The 25,104-nt window shown below is 37.1% G+C and overlaps 1 protein-coding gene across 2 annotated transcripts in view; it reads left to right on the plus strand.

Annotated features, from left to right (window-relative positions):
• EFNB2 (ephrin B2) overlaps nt 1–24,364 on the plus strand; it is a 58,778-nt gene extending 34,414 nt beyond the window's left edge. The window contains exons 3-5 of one of the 2 annotated variants that reach the window (XM_070751166.1): nt 19,391–19,483; nt 20,276–20,389; nt 22,783–24,364. In XM_070751166.1, the coding sequence (XP_070607267.1) occupies nt 19,391–19,483; nt 20,276–20,389; nt 22,783–23,165 (590 nt within the window). In that variant the 3' untranslated portion in view covers nt 23,166–24,364. The remainder of the gene's footprint in view (nt 1–19,390; nt 19,484–20,275; nt 20,390–22,782) is intronic. The other variant, XM_070751167.1, reaches the window with a different exon arrangement.
• Nucleotides 24,365–25,104: the final 740 nt, after the last annotated feature.

Below are 25,104 nucleotides of genomic sequence, written 5' to 3' on the forward strand. Positions count from 1 at the left end.
CATGTGTAAAGTTAACTACTAGCGTAAAACTATGCAAAATTAGTGCCCTAAGGCTCTTTTCCTCCTGCAGTGGGATTTGAAGAATTCTCATTAAATCAGAGGAAGTCATTTGCATCCTGTAGAAGAGGAAGCCTGTTTAAAACAGTCAGAATAAATGTAAATGTAACATAATACATTTTGTAACATGTTTATTTTTTTCTGGGTAGATATGATAAGCAAAAGGTACATAAAATATTTAATTGTAGAGGTGGAATAACAGAATCATAAAACATAAGGATGGTAATGGTTCCCATTTCCAATTTTATACATAACTTTTCCCTGGAGTATTTAAATAGAAGAAGAAGAAAGTCTTGTTCAAAAGAAAGAAAGAAAGGGAGGGAAGGAGGGAGGAGAAAAAGAAAGAGGGAGGGAGAGAGAGAGAAAGAGAAATTGAAAACAAGGAAACTGGAAATGAACTTTTTCAATTAGACTACAACATCTATTGTATACATTTCCAACTACTAGAAAGTAAACGTTGGCATCTCTGTAAACGAAACGATACAGCATTTAAGGTGTGTCCATATAGCTTCAGATCCAGTGTAAATAATGCAATTTATCATAGATGTCAGTGATCCAGAGAGCTGCACAATGGTAAATGCTTAACCGAACAACCAGTATCACAATTAGTTTTTCTAGTATCAGTTGCTTTGCTGGAATGGAGAAGCTGAATGCAAGCTTTATATTCCCTTCTAATAGTGAGTTGAATACTGATTGCGGCATTTCACAGTCTAGTTTTGAAAATGTTTTTGTAAAGGTTGGTTCAAAAAAAGTGCTTATAACACATATTGTGTGTGAGCTTCAGTTTTGGAAACTGTTTTTGTACCCATATTGATTGCTCTTACATTGGGGCAAGATCGCCTGTATGTATTTTTAGTATTTATTGTACTGTGTCCTAAATTACCAGCTACCGGTATATTAACTTCCATAGCAAAATTACAATCAATTTGCACTGTACACATAAGATGTGTTTATTTGCTTGTTGATTAAAATCAAAATAGAGTATTCACAGTGCTTCTATTAAAGTAGCTTTCATTAATTTAGCGAGTCTGGATGATCACAAATAGGTTTTTCTTGTATAGCACTGTTATATTTACAGGTAGTCCTTGACTTATGAACATTTAGTGCAGTGGTTCTCAACCTTTCTAATGCCGCGACCCCTAAATACATATCCTCATATTTGTGGTAATCCCCAACCATAAGTCTAGCCCCAATTCTCCCAACAGAGCTTTAAGCTGATTGGCAGGAAGATCAGAAGGATACCCCCCACTGATTGGTTGGATTGTAAAAATATGCTCCAAAGAGCCAGAATAGAAGCTTTAGTTCCTAACACCATGGGAAATTTGTCTTTTCCCATGGTCTTAGGCGACCCCTGTGAAATGGTCGTTTGACCCCCAGGTTGAGAACCACTGATTTAGTGACTGTTCAAAGTTGGGGCTGAAAAAGTCAGGTCTTCACATTTATGACCAGCACTCACACTAATCCTAACCATTGTACCAATCCCATGGTCCCGTAATCGTAATTTGGGCAACTGGCAAACAGCTCACATTTATGACGAGTTGCAGTATCCTGTGATCATATAATTTGTGATTATTATTATTATTATTATTTTGGTAAAATGGCCATTCAGAAGAATGGCTTCAAATAACTACGACTGTGCTTAATGACAGTGGATTCACTATAATGACCACCATAAAAATAGTCATAAAATTAAGTCTGATTTGATTTACTACAAAAATTTCAATCGTGTTTCCAGTGCAGTCATGTGCATGACCTATTTTTGTTTGTTAATTTAGATCTGTGCAAAACATCTGAGCGATAACGTTATCTGTGCTTGGGGTTAGCTTTCAGGCAAATATTCTTCGGAAAGTCCAAGACGTTCATTTTCATTTCAGGATATTAACGTACAATTGTCCTACATTGTTTGCACTGTATGAAATACATTTTGTTGGAAATTCTTTTGTTAAAGAGAGGAAAGCATCAAAGTTTCAAAGCGATATATTATAATATGTTTCTTGTAATGTTGCTCAAATTTAAAAGGTCGATCATAATTAACCTAACTTGCTGATTTTAAAAGTTATTTTAACAGTAGACTGTGGTCACAGGATTAAAAAAGCTCCTTTTCCCATTGTGCAATACAGCAAACTTCTCTTTGTGTTAGAGTTAAAAGTAGGAGGGTGTTTTGTTTTGTTTTTTTCCTGGAAGCCAAAATGTGGAAAGTGGCACTAGATTGCTAGATTAGACATTATCTCTCCTGAATGGAGCATGGTTCATTTGTGGGACAAATCCTGTGTCACTTTGGTGCGGGGTGAGGCTACTGCTGGACTCTGCAGTCACAGCAAATAACATCATGTCCATTTAAGCCATTAGAGCGTGAGTGGCACATTTCTTGTCTGTAGTGTTATAGTCTGAAATGTCACTAGGCATTAAATCAGTCAGTGGTGATGGCCTACCACCTAAAGATGAACTCTGCCTTGAGATGATGTTTTCCACTTCAGTGCCACTCTTACTGCAATTACTGGGTCATTAATATCATTGCCGGCAATTAGTGACAGCAGACTGCACAAGGAGTCGGCTATATATTTCTGCTTCCAATTGGAATCTTTTCTTTTAGATTTTCTCCCAACAGCACATAAAGTAATAAACTATAGGAATGTTGGGGAGATCTGTTAAAATAGAAGAAAGTTTCCCTCAAATAGAAAATTGGGCAGGAAAGAAAAAGAACATACTTTTGTTACTGCAGATTCAATGAATCTAAACATAGTCTTCTTATTTTGGAGAAGAAGCTAGCTATCGTTTAAAAATGCCATTTTAAGAAAGGAATTTCTCCATAAATAAACACGTATTTCTCTAACGACAATATAAATAGCTTGACTAAGTCATTATATACAGTTTAGTCAACTGAATGTTGTGTACGAATGGTCATAAACTAAGCCAGAAGAACATCCTACTGATTTGAAGATATTTTATAATATTGGTATGCATAATATCATGATACTTAAAACTATAGCTAGGAGTAAGGATTTAAATATCTCACTCTCCATCCATCCATCCATCCATCCATCCATCCATCCATCCATCCATCCATCCATCCATCCATGTTTCTCTTTTTCTGAACACATGTCTTCTTTGCATCCTTTTTTTCCTACTTGTATGCTTTTATTTATTTATTTTTATTTATTAGATTTGTATGCCACTCCTCTCCGTAGACTCAGGGCGGCTCACATCAATAATAAAAACAATATACAATAACAAATCTAATACAGTGGTACCTCATCTTACGAATGCCTCTTCTAACGAACTTTTCAAGATACGAACCCGGTGTTTAAGATTTTTTTGCCTCTTCTTCCGAACTATTTTCACCTTACGAACCCAAGCAGCTGCTGCTGGGATGAAGGGGTTTCTTTTTTTTCCCTTTTTTGAAGAAAGGGGAAAGGAAGGAAAGGAGGAGGAAAGATTTTGCAGAGAACAACGTGCCTGCAGAGGCACTGAAACGGTGTCTTTTGAAGAAACAAAAGGGAGGGGCAGCTTGGAGGAGGAAAGATTTTGCAGAGAACAACGTGCTTGCAGAGGCACTGAAACGGTGTCTTTTGAAGAAAGAAAAGGGAAGGGCGCCCCCCCCCTTGCCTTTCTTCCTTCCCACTCACCCTTTAGCCTAGCCTTGCTTCTTCCACTCGCCCCCTTTAGCTGCTCCTCCCTGCCCTCTGTTCGCCTCCCTTCTAAAGTTTGGGATTTTCCTGAAGGATTTGCACACATTATTTGCTTTTACATTGATTCCTATGGGAAACATTGTTTCATCTTACAAACTTTTCACCTTACGAGCCTCCGCCTGGAACCAATTAAGTTCGTATGATGAGGTACCACTGTATTTAAAAATATCTAAAACCCCATTATTTAAAAGGGCATACACACAAACATACCATATATAAACTATATAGGCCTGAGGAAAATGTCTCAATTCCCCCATGCCTGATGGCAGAGGTGGGTTTTAAGGAGTTTACAAAAGGCAAGGAGGGTGGGGGCGATCCTAATCTCGGGGGGGAGCTGGTTCCAGACGGTCGGGGCTGCCACAGAGAAGGCTCTTCCCCTGGGTCCCGCCAGACGACATTGTTTAGTCGACGGGACCCGGAGAAGGCCAACTCTGTGGGACCTAACTGGTTGTTGGGATTCATGCGGCAGAAGTGTTTGCCAGGTCTGCCCAGTTTTCTTTTTAAAATATTCAAGTTTGCTGGTATTCTGGATGCCATATATCCTGATACAATATAAGCATTAATCATATATGATTATAATGTTCCTGCTTTCATTATAACAATAGAAGTGTATCTGTTGCAAAAGTCTACAAATGTGAAAGATTGATCCTCTTTTTGGAAGTGAGGTCATCTTTCACAGAATTTAAGAAAATGCTTGCTGAAGACTCATGCCTCTTGATCTTCTTAGTAGTGCTTGTGTTTGAACTTGTTGAATTGGCTGTGGTTTTCTGAATTGAGGCCAATTTTCTGCCTGCTACTGGTGACCTCACTAGTGTGCCATAACACATTTCTTGTCTTGCATCTATACCACAACATTCTTTTAAAATTGTTTTCTTCTGCTTGGTACTATTCTCTGCTACAGGTGGCTTAAGTGAAATACAGACTACCCTTATAGTGAACCCACACAATAAACTATTATAACAAGATTGTGCCTTCCTGAAGCAAGGCTACATTCCTATTAAAAAGTAGGAACACATAGTTATAGTTTATAGTTTATTAGATTTGTATGCCGCCCCTCTCCGAAGACTCAGGGCGGCTCACAGCATAGCAGTAATACAATACATTACAAATCTAACAATAAAAATTAGATCCATTTAAAAGACATTAATAACATAATAAAACACCTAGCTATTCAGTCACACACATTCAACCTAATCTATCATGCAGTAAGGCCAAAAATATAATAAAAGGGGGAAAGATGGTAATTATCCCCATGCCTGGCGACAAAAGTGGGTCTTGAGCACTTTGCGGAAGGTGAGGAGGATGGGTGCTATTCGAATCTCTGGAGGGAGTTGATTTCAGAGGGCCGGGGCCACCACAGAGAAGGCTCTTCTCTTAGGTCCTGCCAGCCGACATTGTTTGGTCGATGGGAACTGGAGAAGGCCCACTCTCTGGGACCTAATCGGACGCTGGGATGCTTTTAGTATTACTTATTTGTTGAAACAAAATTTATATAACTATCATAGAAACATAGAAGATTGACAGCAGAAAAAGACCTTCTGGTCCATCTAGTCTGCCCTTATACTATTTCCTGTATTTTATCTTAGGATGGATATATGTTTATCCCAGGCATGTTTAAATTAAGTTACTGTCACATCTATCCATCTCTCAAAAGGTGATTTTGGGTGGTGTACACTCTCTCTCTCTCAGTGTGTATGTGTGCGTGTGTGTGTGCGCGTGCGTGTGTTGGATATATTTCATTATATCCAATATAATAAAAACAGATTGGAAACAGAAAAATCAGTACTAAAATGGAGATGATTAAAACTTAAAGTATACACAATTTGCATGGGCCTTGCTTTACTCTCTTTTTAGCATTAATACATACATGTTTTTTATTTGCATTTTTATTTGCATTTGCATTACTCTTGCAGGTGGGCACTGTATAGTAACTGGAAGACCAAATGACTGGGTAAAATAAACGTTGATTGGTTTATTGATTGCAGTATTTACAACCTGTCTCAATCCATAAAACTCCTGAAGAGATTATTGCTTTTTTGGAGATTCGGGTTTTGAGTTTTTTACAATTAAGCAGTTTAAACACTTTTTCATCTTTTGATACTTTGTAAGCACTTATTTTGCTTTGAGACATTTGTAGAGCTTTAAAAACATTACCCGTTCCATTGTTGAGAGCAGATCGCAGCTGCAATGCCTTTAGGGCTGAATCTTAGATAAACTTTGTCGTATGTGCTCTACATGACAGAAAACAATTGCAATGCCATTCCTGTGGAGAGAAAGGTACGAATTGGTGAGACTCCTATGGATATTTGAAATGAGGATGAGAATGGCTACTTATTTACTAGAACACTAAGCACTCAGCTACATTCTGCATTGATTTTTCTTCCGTCTTTTAGAAGAATTTTTGCTATATAGACTGAGAGGCAGTTTAATCTAGTGGTTAAAGTACCTGGCTAGAAATCCAGAGGCTAAGAGTTCAAGTCCTACCTTATCCATGAAAGCCAACTGGATGACTTTGGACTAGTCACTCTCTCAGCCCAACTCACCTCACCTCAGTTGTCCCTTGCCTTGAGTTACTTTTAAAAATAATAAAGGTGGGCTACAAACAAACAAATCTCCCACAAAACTATAGTAAAGCAAGTTTGCTATGTGTATCAATTTAAGATCTTTTGAAGCACCGTTTACAAAAAAACATTATCCAAAACTAGCTTCTGATGAGCTGTGATTGATACTCAGCACATTTTTAAAGAAGAAAGTAAAGCTTAAATTTAGTTCCCCTCCTCCCGAGCAATTAATACCAGAAAAACAAAATTGTGTTATTCATTCCATGGCAAAATAAGTACCATATTTTTCGGAGTATAAAATGCACCACAGTATAAGATGCACATTAGTTTTTTTTTGGGGGGGGGGATCTTCCTACCAGGTATTCATCTGGCTAGAATCCTTAATCTGGTCAGCTTCATCATATTATTTTATCCCCTGGTTGGGGCTGACAAAAACATTCTTTGGAGGTAGCAGCAATGAAAAAGTCTGCAAGCTGGCCAGGAAGATCATTAGTGCTTCATTAGGGCTGGAAAAAAAAGCTTTGAAAAAGCTACATTTGGAGCATAGGACTCAAATTTTCAGGCTCTTTTGGTGGGAAAAGTGCGTCTTATACTCTGAAAAATATGGTATTTACTATTGGTCAGGCAACTCTCTGGATCATGAATGTTTATGAATTACTCACTTTCAAATTAATGCTATATGGACACACCCAACTACATGAGTGATATCATTTAGTTATAAATAGAAATGCCAATATTTAGTTTATAGGAGGTGGCAGTGCATACAATAAACACCGTAGTTGAACTGGAGAGTTTCATTTTTAATTCTTCCCTAAATTTAGACACACTATACAACGTTTGAGCAGTATTATGCTTCTCTTTGAGAAAACTGTTGAGGAGATTAATGGATGTTATCTTCTCAACAACTACAAAGATTCTAGAAGCAATAGATTATCTAGAACCTTCCTAGTTTAGGATTTAGGCCCATACATAGGATTTTTCTTTCTAAAAAAGCATTCGCTTGGTGAATTACCTTTGTTAGGACTGGGTGAAGGTCTTGATTGCTCTCAATCTCTTAGTTTTTAACATTGTGGTATTCTAGTTTATTGCTCCCAAGGCTGGAGATGGGAAGTTCCATAGTATTGCATTTCAAATTTATCTTAGTTTCATAAGAAAGGAGTGCAATCACAATTTTCATATATGCTTGAAACTTTTTGAGAAAGATGATCTGCCAATTAGCAATGAGGAATAAATGTGACATGTCTACAATTACATTGCTGCCCTAGGCTGAGGTGGAAATAATATAGAAGTAGTAAGTCTGTTTTGAGAGGGGTTGAATAAATAAACAAATTCATAAGAATTTGGCAGTACTTGTCATCAAACGTGTAGACACTCCCTAAATATCTATCTAACATTGATTTTGAGTAGATTTTACTCCCTTTAAAAAGCTGGCCTGGAAGTTGAGGGTGCTGCTATATTCCTGACTTTTTCCGGAATATCAGGTGGAAATATATTATTGTCATTACATGTATATAGCAACATATGGGATTGATGGTGGTGGGGTACCTCCACCACCATCCTGAAGCTGCAATTGATATAGAGTTCAGCAGACATAATGCATCTACTTTGCAGTCACACAAGCAAGTTAAAGCAAGACTTTTACTAATGAATCCTTTATCAGTAAAGAATGCACACACCAGGTACAATAGTCCTAGTGGGTAAACAACCAGCCACTAATTAACTTCATTAGCAATTGGTATTACTTCAAAGAAATTCCAAACAATAATGAACCAATTAAGTCAAGTTATTTATTTATTTATTTATTTAATTTATTAATTAGATTTCTATGCCGCCCTTCTCGAGGCGACTCCCAATATTATCTTGCGGAGTTTTTTCGGCTTGGCAAAGTTCCTAGAGCTCAATCTCTGATAACAAGTTTCCCAGCTCCATTGATTCTTCTTAAATAGACTAGATTCTTCTTAAATAGCCTAAGTCTTACTCCCAAGTAGACCTTGGGAGTAGACCTTTCTGCCTCTTGCATTCAGGAAAGGAATAATAGCCCCTCCTTTCTCAGTCCTGCCAAGAGGCACTGAAGGTTCCAAAGGCCCAGGTTGCGTAAAAGGTGGACAGGTAGACAATACTATCCCTCACTGTAAGGCCCTTCCCCCAGGTCTGCTGGTCAGAATGTGACCAAGACAGAAAGACTAGGGCATTCTGGGACCACAATATGTGGGGCTCATGCTTTTGCAGCCAGCCCAGCCCCAAGACCTCACCACTGCAATTGTGATACTGGTGCAGGAGCCGACGCCCTAGCCCGCTTTGACAGGGTAAGAGGTTAAGCATACTGGGTGCAAGGTGGCCTTAATCAGGCCAGACAAAAACACTTGACCATCAATGGTTTCATACAGCGTGGGAGGAGAGACAGGGACGCCAAACTGATGGACAAACGACTCATCTGTGAAGTTAGACGTTGCCCCAGAGTCCACCAAAGTAGAGGCAGGAAGTCCTTGTGGTTAGTTGGTGGTGAAAAAACATGGCCTTCAAAAGTAGATGAGGAGGGGTCCTAGAATTGGCGGCTGCTGAAAGTGACCCGAGGGTGTGGCTTGACTGATCCATATTCTCCCTTAGATCAAGTGCTGGTCATTCTGCAACAGGGCAGGCTGCAATGGTGATACTGGTGCAGGAGCTGATGCCCCAGTCCACTTTGGCAGGGCAAGAGGCTACACAGTGTCCAAACTCCCTACAGACCCCCTGGCTGGTATCTGTCTTTTTTGACCCTGGACAGCCGGGGCCTGATTGCACCCATATCCATGGGCTCTTCTCCTGAAGCCTGAGTGTCGGGCAACACAGCGTCCACTTGTGGTTTCTGGGAGGCATGACAAGAGGTCCCTTTCTGAAGTCTAGCATTGATGTGGAGACATAGCTGCACCAACTTGTTCAATGTGGGAGGCAGGTTGGCGCATGCTGTAAGAACTTTGAGAGTCTTAGATGAAGTCCTGGCACTGTGACTGTTGTAAAAGAATGTGTCGAGAAGGTAGAGGTTCTCTGTGGTTTTGCTGGCAGCATTGATAAACTTGAAGGTTGTGAAATTCCTTCTTAGGTGGAAGGTTAGAAACACACCAAGGTTTACTAATTCTACTTGATTGTAAGATTATGTTAACAGAACCCTGAACTCACAAAGCACATTTCTCTTTTGTTACTTTTACCACATAATAAACTAAGGAAGGTTCCTTCTGAAACATTTGCCATGCCTGCATTTTTTGCTGTGGGCTAGGCTGTCTCTTATCTAAATGTTCTCCTGGCGTGCAGCTCTTCCCCCTGTCTCCCATGGTCATCCCCACATACCATCGCAACTGGTCACTTTGATTGTATTGGTTTTACGATTATGTAAATGAATTCAATGAAATGAAATAATACCATGAAAATCTGACAATAGAGCAGGAGGCATCTGTGAAAAGTGGGAGAGGTATTAAATGTCAAAATGGTAGCTGCATGTATAAAAGAAGCAGATCTTCAATTTTGCAGTACAATTGCTACTACGGTATATTTTTTATTTTTTATTTCTATCTGTGAATGCCCTGAAAAGAAGAGGTGTTATGCTGATCTCCTGCCTAATAAGTAATTATGAATCATTTCCTCTTGATATGTAATTATTGTACAGTGTTCCCTAGATTTTTGCGGGTTCAAACCGTGAAAAGTCTATACCACGGTTATTCAAAAATATTAATTTAAAAAATACTTTCTGGGTTTTTTCTCTATACCACAGTTTTTCCCGCCTGATGACATCATATGTCATCACCAAACTTTCATCCGCCTTTAATAAATATTTTTTTAGTAAAGTTTAATAAATAAACATGGTGAGTAATAATCTAAATGGTTGCTAAGGGAATGGGAAATTGTAATTTAGGGGTTTAAAGTGTTAAGGGAAGGCTTGTGATACTGTTCATAGCCAAAAATAGCGCATTTACTTCCGCATTTCTACTTCGTGGAAATTCAACTTTTGCGGGCGGTCTCAGAACGCACCCCCCGCGAAAATTGAGGGAACACTGTATTCTAGTTCCAGTTCTAGTGTATAGATTAAATGATCAACAAATGCAAGAAACAATGTCTAAGATTGTTTAAAATAAATAGATAAGTAATCTATAAATAGATAAGGTGATGATTAGAAAACTGAATGGCGTTATGGTGGGTTGTATGCTGTGGATTCTTTGCAATGTTTTTTCCAAAGGGAGATTTTGCTCTAATTCTGAATGTGACAGTATATTCAGCAACATAATCTCCTTAAAACACATACACACACACATACTCACTCACTATGTACGAATTTGTGGCCAATAGGACCTGTGTTTTTATCTCTGTCACATCCTAGAATTAGAAAACTGCTTACATCAATAATTAAATTTAAATGGAAATCTGCATTAGGAACAAAGTCTACCATAATTCAGCTAGCACAGTCACTGAGAGCCTCTATGGGTTTTAAACCTTGTCTGAGAGATTCTTCTATAGCTTTCAAGCTCTTGAGGACCGAGATCAGGGGATTGGTATAAAAGCAATGTAATACTTTTAATTAAAGCTCTGTGCTTGGATCACCACAGACAGCTGCTTATGTGCAATTTCTAGCTGCTACTAAAACAAGTACCTTGATTTGTGGTTTTTCTGCCAGTTTAAGTCTGGGTGTTTTTGAAACTGTCTTGTAAAATTAGATAACATATGTATAAGAGGTAATTACTTGATACTTTACTAAAGTAGTCATTTTATGAAAGCGGAAGCAACCGACATCAGCTGCAGCATACATACCCAATTCTAGGGCAAACACTTTTTTAAAAAAGATTTCTTTAAATACTTTGTATTTGAGAAAAAAACTTATAAATTCATAATAGACCACTAGTTTTTTATTGGAAAGTATTCGTGTTATTATGGGAGATGAAATAATTTTTACTGGTTTTGCTTACAGTAAGTTTTTTAAGGCTTGTATTTATTTGAAGAAAATTGTCTAAAAACTCAACAATGTGATTTTCGGAAATATAATATCACTATATAGCTATATGTTATATTTTTGAAAGAGCTGCTTCATATTACTTTTTAATCCCTAAGAAAACTGTGAACTTTAGTGCCACCTTACCCATGAAAGCAAGTTAGGTGCATTGGCCCAGCTACAGTACTCTCTTTCAATTCTCCTCATAGGGTTGTTGATGTGAGGAAAATAGGAGGAAGGTGTATTGCATATATTTGCCCTTGAGTTATTTAGAAACGTAGAGGTTGAACAAGTGTACAAAAAAAAAAAAAGAATACATTTATTTTGGAAGGTATTTTTTTTTTGCCATCATAAGCAGTGTTCCCTCTAATTTTTGGGGGTGGGTGGGCGGAAAAGTATAGTGTCTGAGCGGCAGTCCCTTTGGGACTGGGCGGCACAGAAATAATAAACAAACAAACAAACAAACAAACAAACAAAAAACCCACCCTGTTTTGCCTCAGAGAATTTCAAAATAAAATACTGTACTGTGCGTCTATAATAGTGAGCTCATAATAGGGCAACTCTATCAATATCAAAATGCCACTTAAATAGTTGAGCTAGTTTCAAACTAGATTTTGATTTTCTTTCTCTCTTCCTTACTCCCATTCTTTTTCTTTCTCTTTTCCTTCCTCTCTTTTTTCTATCTGTTTCTCTTCCTCTCTTCCTCTCTCTCTCCTTCCCTCTCACTCTTTCCCTCTCGGCTTCTGGGCAGGTTTGGAAAACTCTGAGTTGATGATGATTTTTAAGTGAGCGATTGCTCACTGCTCAGATTAGAGGGAACTATGATCATAAGTATCATTCAATACAGCACTGGAGAGTTATTGCATTAACAGTATTTATTTCACGTAGAGGAATTTTTTTCTTCACAATTTTTCTTAATGTGGCCCTATTAGTAAAACGGGCAAGTGCATTTTCTCAACCTGTTTTAGAAAAGATGTTGAAAAGGCCGCTGTCTCTTGAGTCTCCCACTCCCTTTTCCTCCCCCCTTATTAAAGTTAATGAAAAAGAAACTAGAAAGTTTGGTGTTTGTTTAAACCAATTAGGTTTACCAGGGCAAGAAGTAGCTAGGGAAATAAAACAGACTGATACTGTAGATTATGGTCCTTCTTTTCCCCCCAGTTAACTGAGAACACATGTGGAAATCACTGTACAACCATGAGACATCACATTCTTCAAAAGTACAACTTTCATCAGCCCAACCAGTATATCAGGGATAGATCTGGAGTGGGAGATTTAATCCAGATCTAATCCATTTTAATTTCTCACCAGTAAAGGCAAAGTTTTAATAATGTTTTCCTACAATTTTCTTGTGGCTGTATGTGAGGATTTAGAAGAACATTGGTAACTCTGGAAGTGCAAGTTGTATGCCTTTTTCTTTTTTCTTTTTAAAGTGGTCTAACATGATTTTTGAATGACTTCAGTGCTAGTGTTTCAGAATTTAGTGAAGAAAAGTCATGTCATAAAAACTAGACATAAATGAAATATTTTTGATTGTCCATTGTGAAAAGTTAATGATATGTTCAGATTGCTTCTCTACGCAGAAAGAAGTTTCAACTTTTAATTCCCTTCAGAGGATCAACTATAACGTCTAGCAAAGTGTGATGCTCTATATTTACAAGCTCACAGTCTGAGTATAGGAGGAGATGTACTTAGATCCTTCATCAGATAACCAGATTAACTAGTCCTTTAGTAGATTTCTGCAGAGACAAATCAGTCTCTGAAGGTGCTGTCAGCCGACGCTTCCTCTTGAATATCTCTCTTATTTGGTGTGGGGCATCTTTTCATAAATGGGTCTACAGTGTTCCCTCGCTTTTCACGGGGGATGCGTTCCGAGACCGACCGCAAAAGTCGAATTTCTGCGAAGTGGAGATGCGGAAGTAAATACACTATTTTTGGCTATGAACAGTATCACAAACCTTCCCTTAACACTTTAAACCCCTAAATTGCAATTTTCCATTCCCTTAGCAACCATTTAGATTCTTACTCACCATGTTTATTTATTAAAGTTTATTTTTTAAAAAAATTATTAAAAGCAGATGAAAGTTTGGCGATGACATATGACGTCATCGGGCGGGAAAAACCGTGGTATAGGGAAAAAATCTGCGAAGTATTTTTTAGTTAATATTTTTGAAAAACCGTGGTATAGACTTTTCGCGAAGTTTGAACCCGCAAAAATCGAAGGAACACTGTATATATATTTTTTGTTGGTTGGGGATGATGGATGAATATGGTGGAAGAAAGCCGGGTATTTCTGTAAAAAAGAAAAAAGAAAAGAAAGAAGAAATTAACAGTTTTGACCGATGAAGTTAGTCTTTGGTATTACATGCAATTCCATTGAACATTTCCTGCTACTTTTACTTCCATTAACTTTACCCAGCAGTGTAGCAGTACAATAAAAATGACAGTTCCACTCCCATATTTTATAATGGAAAATGAACTGAACTGGCTGGGAATATTTTAATCTGCATTTTTACATACCTGTTTTACCTTCTAAAATATAGCAATTACTATTTTTGAATATTATATTATATACTGCTTAAAAATGGAAATGCATTTGGAATAAATGCCTCTTACCATCTGCAGTTTCATTGCAATCATATTTGCTTGCTTTAAAAAAAAACCACGCACCCGGTTTGGAATTAAGAATCAGTTTTGATTTTGTGTGTTTTGTATGTCTTGCCTTTGCTTTTAATCTCTTTGTGAATAAAAGGCTGCATCTAGGCACAAATCCAGAAGCTTAATTCTCCATCTGATTAGAGCAATGTTACTAACTTGATAGGCTGAAAGCAGCCAAGACTTAGGCAGTGGCTTAGTCTTCTAGGGAGGCAGAGTAATAACACTCAAATGAAGAAGTATTAAAATGTAATATTATTTCCAATCCATAGGGACTATATAAAAATAATATCACAGATATTCTTTGTGTATATATCACTCTATTTCCCCCTTTTTCATTTGGACTGTGATACATTTCTATAAATATGGGTTTCACAGATTTCTGATGATCTATAACAAATCAAATCTTGATTGAAAGACTCCTTGCCTTTTTAATATAGGATTGTCTCCTGAAGATCAAAATGTAGATATTCTAAGCAAATCTAGGATTGGTATAGTGGTTAAAGCACCAAGCTAGAAACTCTGAATTCTAGTCTCTCCTTAGGCCAGTTGTGACTGTGGGTCAGTTGTGCACTCTGAGCCCTAGAAAGAAGAAGGCAATGACAAATTTATTTATTTATTGTATTAATATGCCGCTCAATCCAAAGCAGACTCAGAGCGGCAAACAAATGGAATAAATACAATAGTATTAAAGGTTTAGCTGATTGTTGGAGGGAGCATCAATGAAAGAAGCAGGCAAAGGGAAGATCGCCTAGCATGGAAGACCGTGTTAGCACCTTGTTAGAGTTTTTTAAAAAGCTTAGTAAAAGCTACATTTGGAGTATAAGACACACCCAAATTTTCAGCCTCTTTCTTAGACTCTGAAAAATACAGTATATTTTGCAGTTTACACATTTTACAACATTTTACAGCAGTTTACAACATTACTAATTTATTTCTATCTCAAGTAAGAGAAAAATACTTTATGCTTCATATCATACTCATAATAACATAGTAATTTCTAGGTTGTATTCTATATGATAATATATCCTAAAAATATTAAGCTCTCTCAATTCGTTGAACACGTGTTATGTAGTATTACGTCAAGTAATAGAAAATCTGCATTTAAAAATGCAGAAATCAATGTGTATAAACATTGAGGCATTCAAAATATGCTCCTGGTTTTTGTTTCTCTGCATAGCAAGTTTGACTGAAATACAGATAATATTCTTTTAAAAAATGGGAGCAGCATATCTTATATTGTGGTTTTAAGTATGGTTATGGAAAATCTTACTGCTGAGCTGTAGATTGCAAATGTTTTTGGATATAACAGAAAAATAAATTTAGCTAATGTGGCAACCTAATAGGTTGGTTTTTTTAAAAAATTTGCAAGCATGTACAACTGTTTGATTTTCTAGTTGCTAGTAAGTAGCTAGCCACCTATATTTTATTTATTTAGTTATTTGTTTGTTTGTTTGTTTGTTTAGTTAGTTAGTTATTTTGTCAAACAATTATAGGGTGATAATTTGTACAAATAAAACATTAGATAAGTAATGATAAAAAGTAACAAAAGAAGACAATAGGACAGGGACGGTAGGCACAGTGGTGTGCTTATGCATGCCCCTTATTTTAAGCTATTTGCTATGTTCCAATTATATTATATTATATATCTCAACAATCCACTGCATCGCTTATATGGTGAATGATGGTCACACTTTGAATGTAGGTAGTATCTAGTGGATACCGTCATGAGCATGACAGTAATGAAACACTTGTATGGTTTTCCTGGCTCATTTCTGTCCCCAGCCTTCAAGACAGGAACTAAGGATGAAAAGAACAATTGATCAAGGTTATTACATTGACTTGTAGTTGCATTGGAGCTGAGGCTTAGTTTGTGTTTTTGGATCTTTACATATATTTGAAATATATAGTGTAAAAGATATAGTGTAAAAGTATAATAGCCTGGTGAGAACTTGTGTGTTCTAATATGCAAATGTTCTAACAGAATTAACTGAACATCAGCATTCTTTTGTTATAAACATGTCACATGCATGCATGAATACACATGCATACACAGAATACATTAGACAGTGCAATAAGTGCAGGAAGATACATTGTTATTCAGACATCTAAAAATTGACTCTGAAAGGAGCCGCTAGCTTCCACAGTAAAGAATTCTGATATTTTTTAATTGCAAAATCATTTACCAAATATCCATAGCTCCTTCAGACTACACTAAATTATACATGTAACATAAACATTTTTGCAAAACCAGCTTCAAACCAAGGCAGGTTCAGTTCCTTAAGGTAAGCAACTACATAATAGTATATTTCTTTGGCAATATTGGTTTTCAAGGGTTTGGTTTTGTTCTATTTTGAGAATAAAGCTCTGGATTTTTTACATGATTAGAGTGGCATCTAGTTAAGATAACAAGCTGTACCTTTTCTTTTTGAAAATCAGCATGACACTGACTATAGTCTTACATTTTAATCAGAGAAAGATAGGTTAAAAAAAATGTGAATTCCTGCATCTTGGCACTAAGAAGAACAAGTCACAGTTTATTAAGTATACTGTCTGCTGGAGTTTGATTTTATTATTTCTGTAAACCGTATGGGCACAAAGGCAAAAATCAAAAGGTCATGAAACACACAGTAAAAGATCCATTTGATTTATGTCCAAAACTGGTTCCTAGTATTGATTTTCTTTTCTCTGGGGGAAGAAAAAGATCTCAGCAAAACAAAACTATACATTTCCATTATTTTCTAGCAGTGCAAATGTAGCACATCAGATCTGTTTTCTCCCGAATTACTCACTTTAAAAACGTACAGCAGAAGTTGGAAAACGAAGAGGTGAAATTTTGTTAGTCTATAACACCAAAAGACAAAATGTGCTTCAGAATCCAGAAAAATAGGAGAAGGAGCTATAAGAAAGGGAAGTTCATGTAGGGAGGAATTATGTTACACCCACAAGGAGGGAGAAGTAGAACAAAAGCAAGAAGTAGATCAAAGGCAGAGAAAAAGTTCATAGTTTTTGCAGCTAGTGAGAAGATTAGAGAAAGAAAAATATCAACATGGGGCTGGGAAGACCTAGTGAAAGACTCTGGGCATATGAAGGAAACAGGAAATATATATAAGGTACATTTTAAGAAAAGAAATCCCCCAGGAAAAATGTGGAATAACTAAAAGACGACTTATGGGGCCCTATCTAAATTAGATGAAAGGGAGATTCCGCTTAGTGCCAGAAGTCTCATTTAATTACTTTTTCTCCATGGGAAACCCTACAAGTATTTTCATGACCTTCCCTTATTCCTTTTCTTTCATATTTTGAGTAAGTGGCCAGATGTAGCATATGTGCTGTGAAAGGCTGAAGAGCCTCTCTTTCTGTGTGTTTGTTTGTGTGTGTGTGTGTGTAGGGACGATTCCTTTAGAAATGAAGATCAGCCATTTGGCACCGACGCAATAAATTAGCAATTTTTAGTTTTGTAAATAAAGACGGACAATCCGCAAGACTATTTCTGGATGCTTTCTGCAGTAAACATTGCGGATTAGAGTGGTAGCCTGCCAATTCCATCCTGCCCCTCGTGGTGTTCTAATCAATAACATGGCAGGAATTTTCACCTGTTTTATTCTATTGGCAATTCTCTGAGGGACATTTTCTTGTGTTTGGCTCGCAACGGATCTGCATAATCAGTATTTGCAGAGAATGCTTTTTGAGATGTGTGAAAAGAGCGGTAAGCTAAAAGAATATGATTGCTGCAGTGAGACTTTTGCCAAGCAATGTCATTCCATTTTTAAGGAGAAAGTGTTTCTCTTTAGTTATTATTATTATTATTATTATTATTATTATTATTATTATTATTATTATTATTTATTGGATTTGTATGCCGCCCCTCTCCGCAGACTCGGGGCAGCTAACAACAGAACAAAAACAGCATGTAAATCCAATATAAAACAGCTAAAAAAAACCTTAATTCTAAAACCAAGCATACATACATACAAACAAACAATCATACCATGCATAAATTGTAAAGGCTTAGGGGGGAAGAATATCTCAATTCCCCCATGCCTGACGGCAGAGGTGGGTTTTTAGGAGCTTGCGAAAGGCAAGGAGGGTGGGGGCAATTCTAATCTCCGGGGGGAGTTGGTTCCAGAGGGTGAGGGCCGCCACAGAGAAGGCTCTTCCCCTGGGCCCCACCAAATGACATTGTTTTGTTGACGGGACCCGGAGAAGGCCTACTCTGTGGGACCTAACCGGTCGTTGGGATTCATGCGGCAGAAGTTAGGGTTGATGTATATCACTAGATAAATGTAGATAAAGGATTTGTGAAGGTAAAATAGCTAAAGAATTAGGAATGTGGTGAAATGATTATTTGTGTGTGTGTGTGTAATCTGATGCCCTTTTTACTGTTTCTCAAGTAAAAGGAGGGCATACCTACCTGCCTCATTGAGGATACGAAGCTAATATGTTAGACTTCATAAAATATCTTAACTTTATTAGTATAGAATAGCAAGCACTGGAATGTATAAATGAACTGTTACAAACTGTAAAACAAAGATATTCATAATTTTTCGCAATCTAAAAACAATGTTTAATCTGTGGCATTTCAATTCAATAGAAAAATTAAAAACTAAACTTCCTTGATGTGCTGAACTTGGCAGACTTCTTTCTGAACTAACTTATTTTTTCAAGGGAGTGGAGGTAGGTGTGGAAAGCAAACACTGGCATAATAAGTCAGTTGACAGCTATAGAAAAAGGCACCTGGGTGAATTAGAAACTAAAAACAGAGCCTTGGATGTTTGTTCTCTTAATTGCCAGTATTTCCCAGCTTTTTCTGGATAAGCCTGAACAACAGAAGTAAATTTGGAAAAGTGACATTACGCAACAATAAAGAAAATTATGGACTGTGCAGAAGCAGAAATGTTGACATTAAAATTAAATAATAAAGAAGACTCAGAATATTACAAAACCTGGAACTCATTTTATGAATGAGGAAAGAACAAAATTAGGGTATAATTATGAATTAGATATAAAAGTGAGAAGGATAATGTTATTCAAATAATAACTTTTTAAAGATCGATAATAAACTATTTGATTTGTATTAATTGAGATATTGTAATATTGATTGACACAAGGCAGTAAAAAGCAGAACAAACCGGTATATAAACTAAATAACCAGAACTAATTTTTCTTTTTCTTTATTATCATCTGTAATAGCCGTAAAAATGACTATCGAGATAACGTGTTTAATGGACAATGATATTCTAACTTGAATATCTTTGTGTGTGTGTGTGTGTGTATGTGTGTCTTTATGTGTTGTGTTTATTTTTTTTCTATATTGTTTTTTAATGTATATATTTCAATTTTAAAAAAATAATTAAAAAAAAAAAGGAAAAGTGACATCTGTTTTCAACCACTCTTGTTTTGTGTGCGTGGCTGTATCTGTTAGTATCCTGAAATCTTTCATCTAATTCCCCCCCCCCTTTTTTTTTCCCCATCAGCAACATCCAATGGATCCATTGAAGGCTTGGATAACCAGGAGGGAGGTGTATGCCAGACAAAAGCCATGAAGATCCTTATGAAGGTTGAACAAGGTAGTGATCATCATCATCATCATCATCATCATCATCATTATTATTATTATTATTATTATTATTAATTAATTCAACAATTGTAAACAGCTCTCGCTCCCCAATTCAATGGCCCTGGCTTTGCAAAATGGATGAAACTGTCTAATATTTTGAAGCAAAATTCTATTTTCTGCACCTAAGTTAGTGACATTTTATAGGAAAAATTAATTCACTAAGATTTTTTTTTTCATTGAACAGCTTTTCTTAGAAGGATAAGTCATCCTTGAATAGTATGCGCTCCAGTTATTCTTGCTTGTAGACTAAATATTAAAGTACAGTTTCACAGCTCAAAATTGTTTTAAAAGGAGAGGGAGCTAATGTTTTCATAGCTTTGCTTGTAACAAAACCTCACTAAAAATGAAGGTTTTTGTTCATGGATTTTTTTCCTCATCTACAGATAACCTATTGTACAGGGAAAGAATGAATTGTTCTTCCTAATTAGAGGTTGATTTAGTAGTCAATCAATTTGCTTGGCTGTGCTGAAACGTCATTTGCAATGGCTTTCTTGCCAATTTCAGGAAACCCCTTCATTGTTGCTGATAGCTTCACAATCTGAATCTCTAAAATAACTATATAGCCTTTTTTTAAAAACAAACAAAACACATGCTTTAAAGAGGAAAATTAGATTTCCATATGTCCTTGTAGTCCTAAATAAAGGACCTTCTGTTCAAAGCCATTCAGGCCTCATGAAAATTAATAACCAGCTTAGAAAGCACATTATTATTAGTTTGTAGTGAATCATTTGTGTTCTTTCAGTTCCTAATTCTGGTGGGTCCCCAAATAATGCTGATCCAACTAAACGCCCGGAACAGGAAGCTGGTACCAACGGGAAAAGCTCCACAACAAGTCCCTTTGTAAAGGATCATGCAGGTAAACAGGAGAAGATCCTGAAGGAGGGTCTGCTATGGGCTTATCTAAATGCAATCTTATGGAGACTGGGGTGGGGGAAGAGATTACCTATGGTAGAGGACCTACCACTTCCTAAACTCCTTAGAGTTTGCAACAGCTACAACAAGAGTGACAGAATGGCTTTTTTTCCTTTTTTCCTCTTCTTAAAAACACGCTTCCTCCCCACTGATTCTGTTGGAAAGAAGTTATCTATGTCTCTTCCAAGACTGGCATAACCCTCTCTCTCACACATACAAATTCAGAGTATGTTGGGAAATGAAAATGCTTAGCTTCAGAGCTTCCCTTAATATCATTCTGGTATGTTCCTTTGTCCTTATCACCTGCATGGCCATGGAGCTTTGGTTGCTGATCAAGGGACAATCTATGCATCACATTTTTCTATCTGTTCGTGGAAAAGTCTCCTGGGAACATCAGATTGCACCTCAAAAGCATTAACCAAACCAAACAAATTAAATTTATAACAGCCAATTTCTTTAAAAAAAGAATCGACCAATACAAGAGAGCTTCTGCAAAAAAATGTATTTTCTCTCTATCCTGTTTGGTTTCATATAAATTTGGTTTTGTACATAATTGCAGATCTAGGAACAGATCTTAGGAACAAATCTTGCTCTAAAACATTTTCCAATAATAAGAAATTGTTTTTATATTTTTTTTAAAAGAAAACATTGGTTGCTGTCCAGGACTTAGTGAAACCCTCTTATTTGGCATGCTTTTTAAATTTATATTTTTTATATTCAATCAATTACGTAGATTACATCATTGTGTCCTGGCAGCATTTCTGAAAGTTTCATTTCCTGAAACGGTGAAACTACCAACCTGCTGTTATTTGGAGAAGCTAGCAATAGAGATATTGTCCTGATTTCAGCTTCCTATGAAAGCATACAGTTGCTGTACAAAGGTTGTCCCTATTGATATCAACAGTTTGCTCTTCTGCTAGAGCAACTAACCACTGCTACGTTCATAACGTTTGCATGATTAGTGACTCTGTGTTGCAATTTCTCATCTCCTGAAATTGATAAACAAGGTTCAACCCCCCTCCCCCCCCAGTATTGGCATGCCATGATGGCTGGCATTTTTGCTTGGTTAATATGTTACTGGTCATCACTTTAACATCAGCTTCTTCTCTTTTACTTCACTTGAACAAGAAAGAATACACTGGAGAAAGTTAGCAGAAAGAACAGCAAACTTAGACTACTGTTCAATCATAGATAGTAGTTAATTTTAAAATTCCCATTAGTTGTTCATAGCTTATTTTCAAATTTATTTGCCCTCATGCTTATAGACCTTTCAGTTGGCAGCTAGTAAACATCAATACTTTTATATACTAGAAATATAATTGGCAGTGGCTTTCCACCTAAATTTAACATTACAACAATATCCCCATTTAAATCAAGAATCCAGTTGGAGCCAAATTAACGGGGGGGGGGGGGGGGTTCCAGTGAGACAGAATTTGATTTAATTAATAAAACTTAAATATTCTTGCAATACTTGCATTGTGCTTGCTTTTGATGTCACAGTTTTATTGTTCAAATTCTATAAGCAGCAAGTCCCTTGCTATCAAGTATGACCAACTCAATGGAACCTTCTGGAGTGGTGTTTTTTTTTTTTAATTTGGCAACTTTTGAGATGTGTGGACTTCAACTCCCATAATTATCCAACCAGCATGGCCTGGGGAATTCTGGGAGCTAAAGTACACATATCTTAAAGTTGCCAAGTTTGAAAAATACTACACTAGAAGGTTCCAGTGGACCATGATGCCCCACTAAAAATATGATTCTCTGTGTACCAATTGAAAAAGGTTGAGTTTGGAAATATATTAAAAGTCAGTTCCAAGACTTGGGTTTGGATAGAATCCCAACATTGATCAGTTCCTTCAGTCAGTATCAGAACAGTTACATTGAAGCCCATAGATACCTATTCCATTCATCAGTGTTTTTATTTTGTTTCAAATTTTGGGCTACAATATACGCAGACAGGGAAAGGCACACAGTAGTATAGTTTAGTACAAGTTGGTGTTTGTAAAAGATAGACAAGTCTTGAGAATTCCTGTTTCCCTAATTTATTCTGTTAGCTGCCTTAAGCTGGCCAGGGTCTGGGGAGATATGACAAGCATCAAAGGCTGTTTTATCAGTGCTGTCCTTCTATGCTGATGGGTAAAGAGAGATACAAAGTGTGATTTGGGAGCAACATGATAGGAGATCAACAGTCAGAATACCTCTTTGTCATGCGAATGGTTGCATCTAGTTACTCAGGTTTCCAGAAGACAATTAAATATGGTGATGGACAGTGACTGTTTTGAACTTAGATTTTTCCCTTCTCTTTCTCTCTTTCTCTCCCTCCAACCTTATTCCTAGGTCCCAACTCAGATGGGAGCAAAGCTGGACATTCCAGTATCCTTGGTTCAGAGGTGGCCTTATTTGCAGGGATAGCTTCAGGGTCCATCATATTCCTTCTCATCATCATCACACTGGTGGTTCTTTTGTTGAAGTATCGAAGGAGACACAGGAAGCATTCGCCTCAGCACACGACAACTTTGTCACTTAGTACATTAGCAACCCCAAAACGCAGTGGGAACAACAACGGGTCTGAACCCAGTGACATTATCATCCCTCTGAGGACTGCAGATAGTGTGTTTTGCCCTCACTATGAGAAAGTCAGTGGTGACTATGGACATCCTGTGTACATAGTTCAAGAGATGCCCCCTCAAAGCCCAGCAAACATTTATTACAAGGTCTGATGAACACTCAGTGTGGTACCTGTTTTGAAACTCTCTCTCTGTCTGGTCAAATGTTATCCATGACACAGAGGTTGGGGATTGTGATGAGCCACTGTGTGGGTTCCTGGACCAGATGCAGAGGAGGGAACAGCAAGCTCCACCCTATTACAGAGAGCTGCTTTGAGGGGGCAGCTTTCGAGTCTGTAGAATTCCTGTCTTGGTGAACAAGCATTTACTTGGAAGCTGGAAGAAGTTACATAGAAGATTCCCATAGCAATTGCTGTTTGTTCATCACCTTCTAAGCCATGTGCTGTAGGCATTCAGGCACGTACAAAATCCCCCCCAGGGAAAATGGAGCAACTCGCAGATACTAATGGTTTTAGGCATTTTAGGAAGAGAGTCTTAAGTCATCAAACTTGAAATGCAGCCCTGTGACTTTGTGTGTGCTTCTCTTGGTGCTCATGGATTTGTCATACAGACCTCTGCTTTTAAGTAAGATTTTAAACTTTTTTTGTTTGTTTTAGTCAGTTTCTGTGGCATTTTACTTCAATTGAACGCCATTCTCTCATCCTTCATAAAGTTGATGCACTCCATATCATGCATTGCTTTTGGAAAAGTGATTTTTCTAAAAAATTGTTTTTTCCCATCTCATATTCCACCCATTTGTGGAAGGATCCTTACTTGAATGGATAATGCTTTGGGAGAGACTTTGGGCTTGCTGAAAGGAGAATCTTCCAGCCGAAAGCTAGCGTGTCGGCCGAATCCACAATAGAAGTGATGTGCGGCAGAAGAGAGAGGGAAGGGCTGAAAGAATGCTACTGTCTCTGGAATATCAACTAGACAAAGCTAGACAATTTAAATAGCACAGCACTTTGATATCCGGAGTTCAATGAAGAGTGTGAACACACAGCAATAGCAGCAGCTGATGAGGGTCTGTACTTGAAGGATGCCAAGGTTTTCTCAAATACTAACTTGGAAATAGAAATACTTCTCCCACAATATAGTGCAAGTAAATTAATGTGCCTGAAAGACAAGGCAATAGAAGGCTGCTGGTGATAGATTAGGGCACGACTGCTGTGGTACTTTACCAGCAATAAGATGTACAGCTTTTGAACTAGCTGTAGCAAAATCTTGGTCTGCTTCAAATGGGCTTTTTTAAGCAGACACAGCTGCTATTACTTATCATATTTTATCTAATCATAGGAAAAAAGAAAAGAAAACAGCAACATCTGAGATAGACAAATCACAAGCTTAATGGTCAAGAGGGCTATAATTCCATCACTTAAAACAAAGCATTCACATCTATGTAAAAATTGGTCAGGATTGTATTTTTCCTTCAATCAAGCCTTTTGACATTCTTGTTTCTGGCAATGCATTTTGAGTTCGTCTTGCACTGCCCTGTGGTGGGATTTTTCTCTTTCTGAAATAAAGCACATATGGTAAACCACCACATAAAGATGCAACACATTCGGCTACAAGAAGGGGAGTTATAATGTGACTTATTTATAATAAGTGTATAGAACCCAAGGGACGTATGGTAGCAGATTTTGTTCAGATTACTAATATATCTATATATTGAAATTGCACAGAATCCTTACAGAAGATGTGAAATTCCTCTGTGACCACGGAATCAATTTGGCTATTTCTGGGGGGAAAATAGATCTTTTACTTCAAAAAAGAACAATAGTGAGAAGAAATGTAAAAATAACCAAGCCCTCTTAGCTGTTTTACATAACCAGTAGACTAGGAAACAAAGCCCCTGAATCATGAGAGATAAGTGTATAACTACACAATGTATTTTAAGAAGATATTCTGATATGGCTTTTCTTTTTTTCTTTTTGTGATGTGTTTTCCCGCCTTGCCTTATGAGATGGAGTATTTTTTGAGCTGGATACCAATAGGAAAGTTTACTATAAAGTTCCTGCTTTGAAGCATAGTTGTTGTTCTCCTTCAACAACTG

Source organism: Erythrolamprus reginae, chromosome 4 (assembly GCF_031021105.1).
Source record: "Erythrolamprus reginae isolate rEryReg1 chromosome 4, rEryReg1.hap1, whole genome shotgun sequence".
In the NCBI taxonomy this organism is placed as follows: Eukaryota; Metazoa; Chordata; class Lepidosauria; order Squamata; family Dipsadidae; genus Erythrolamprus; species Erythrolamprus reginae.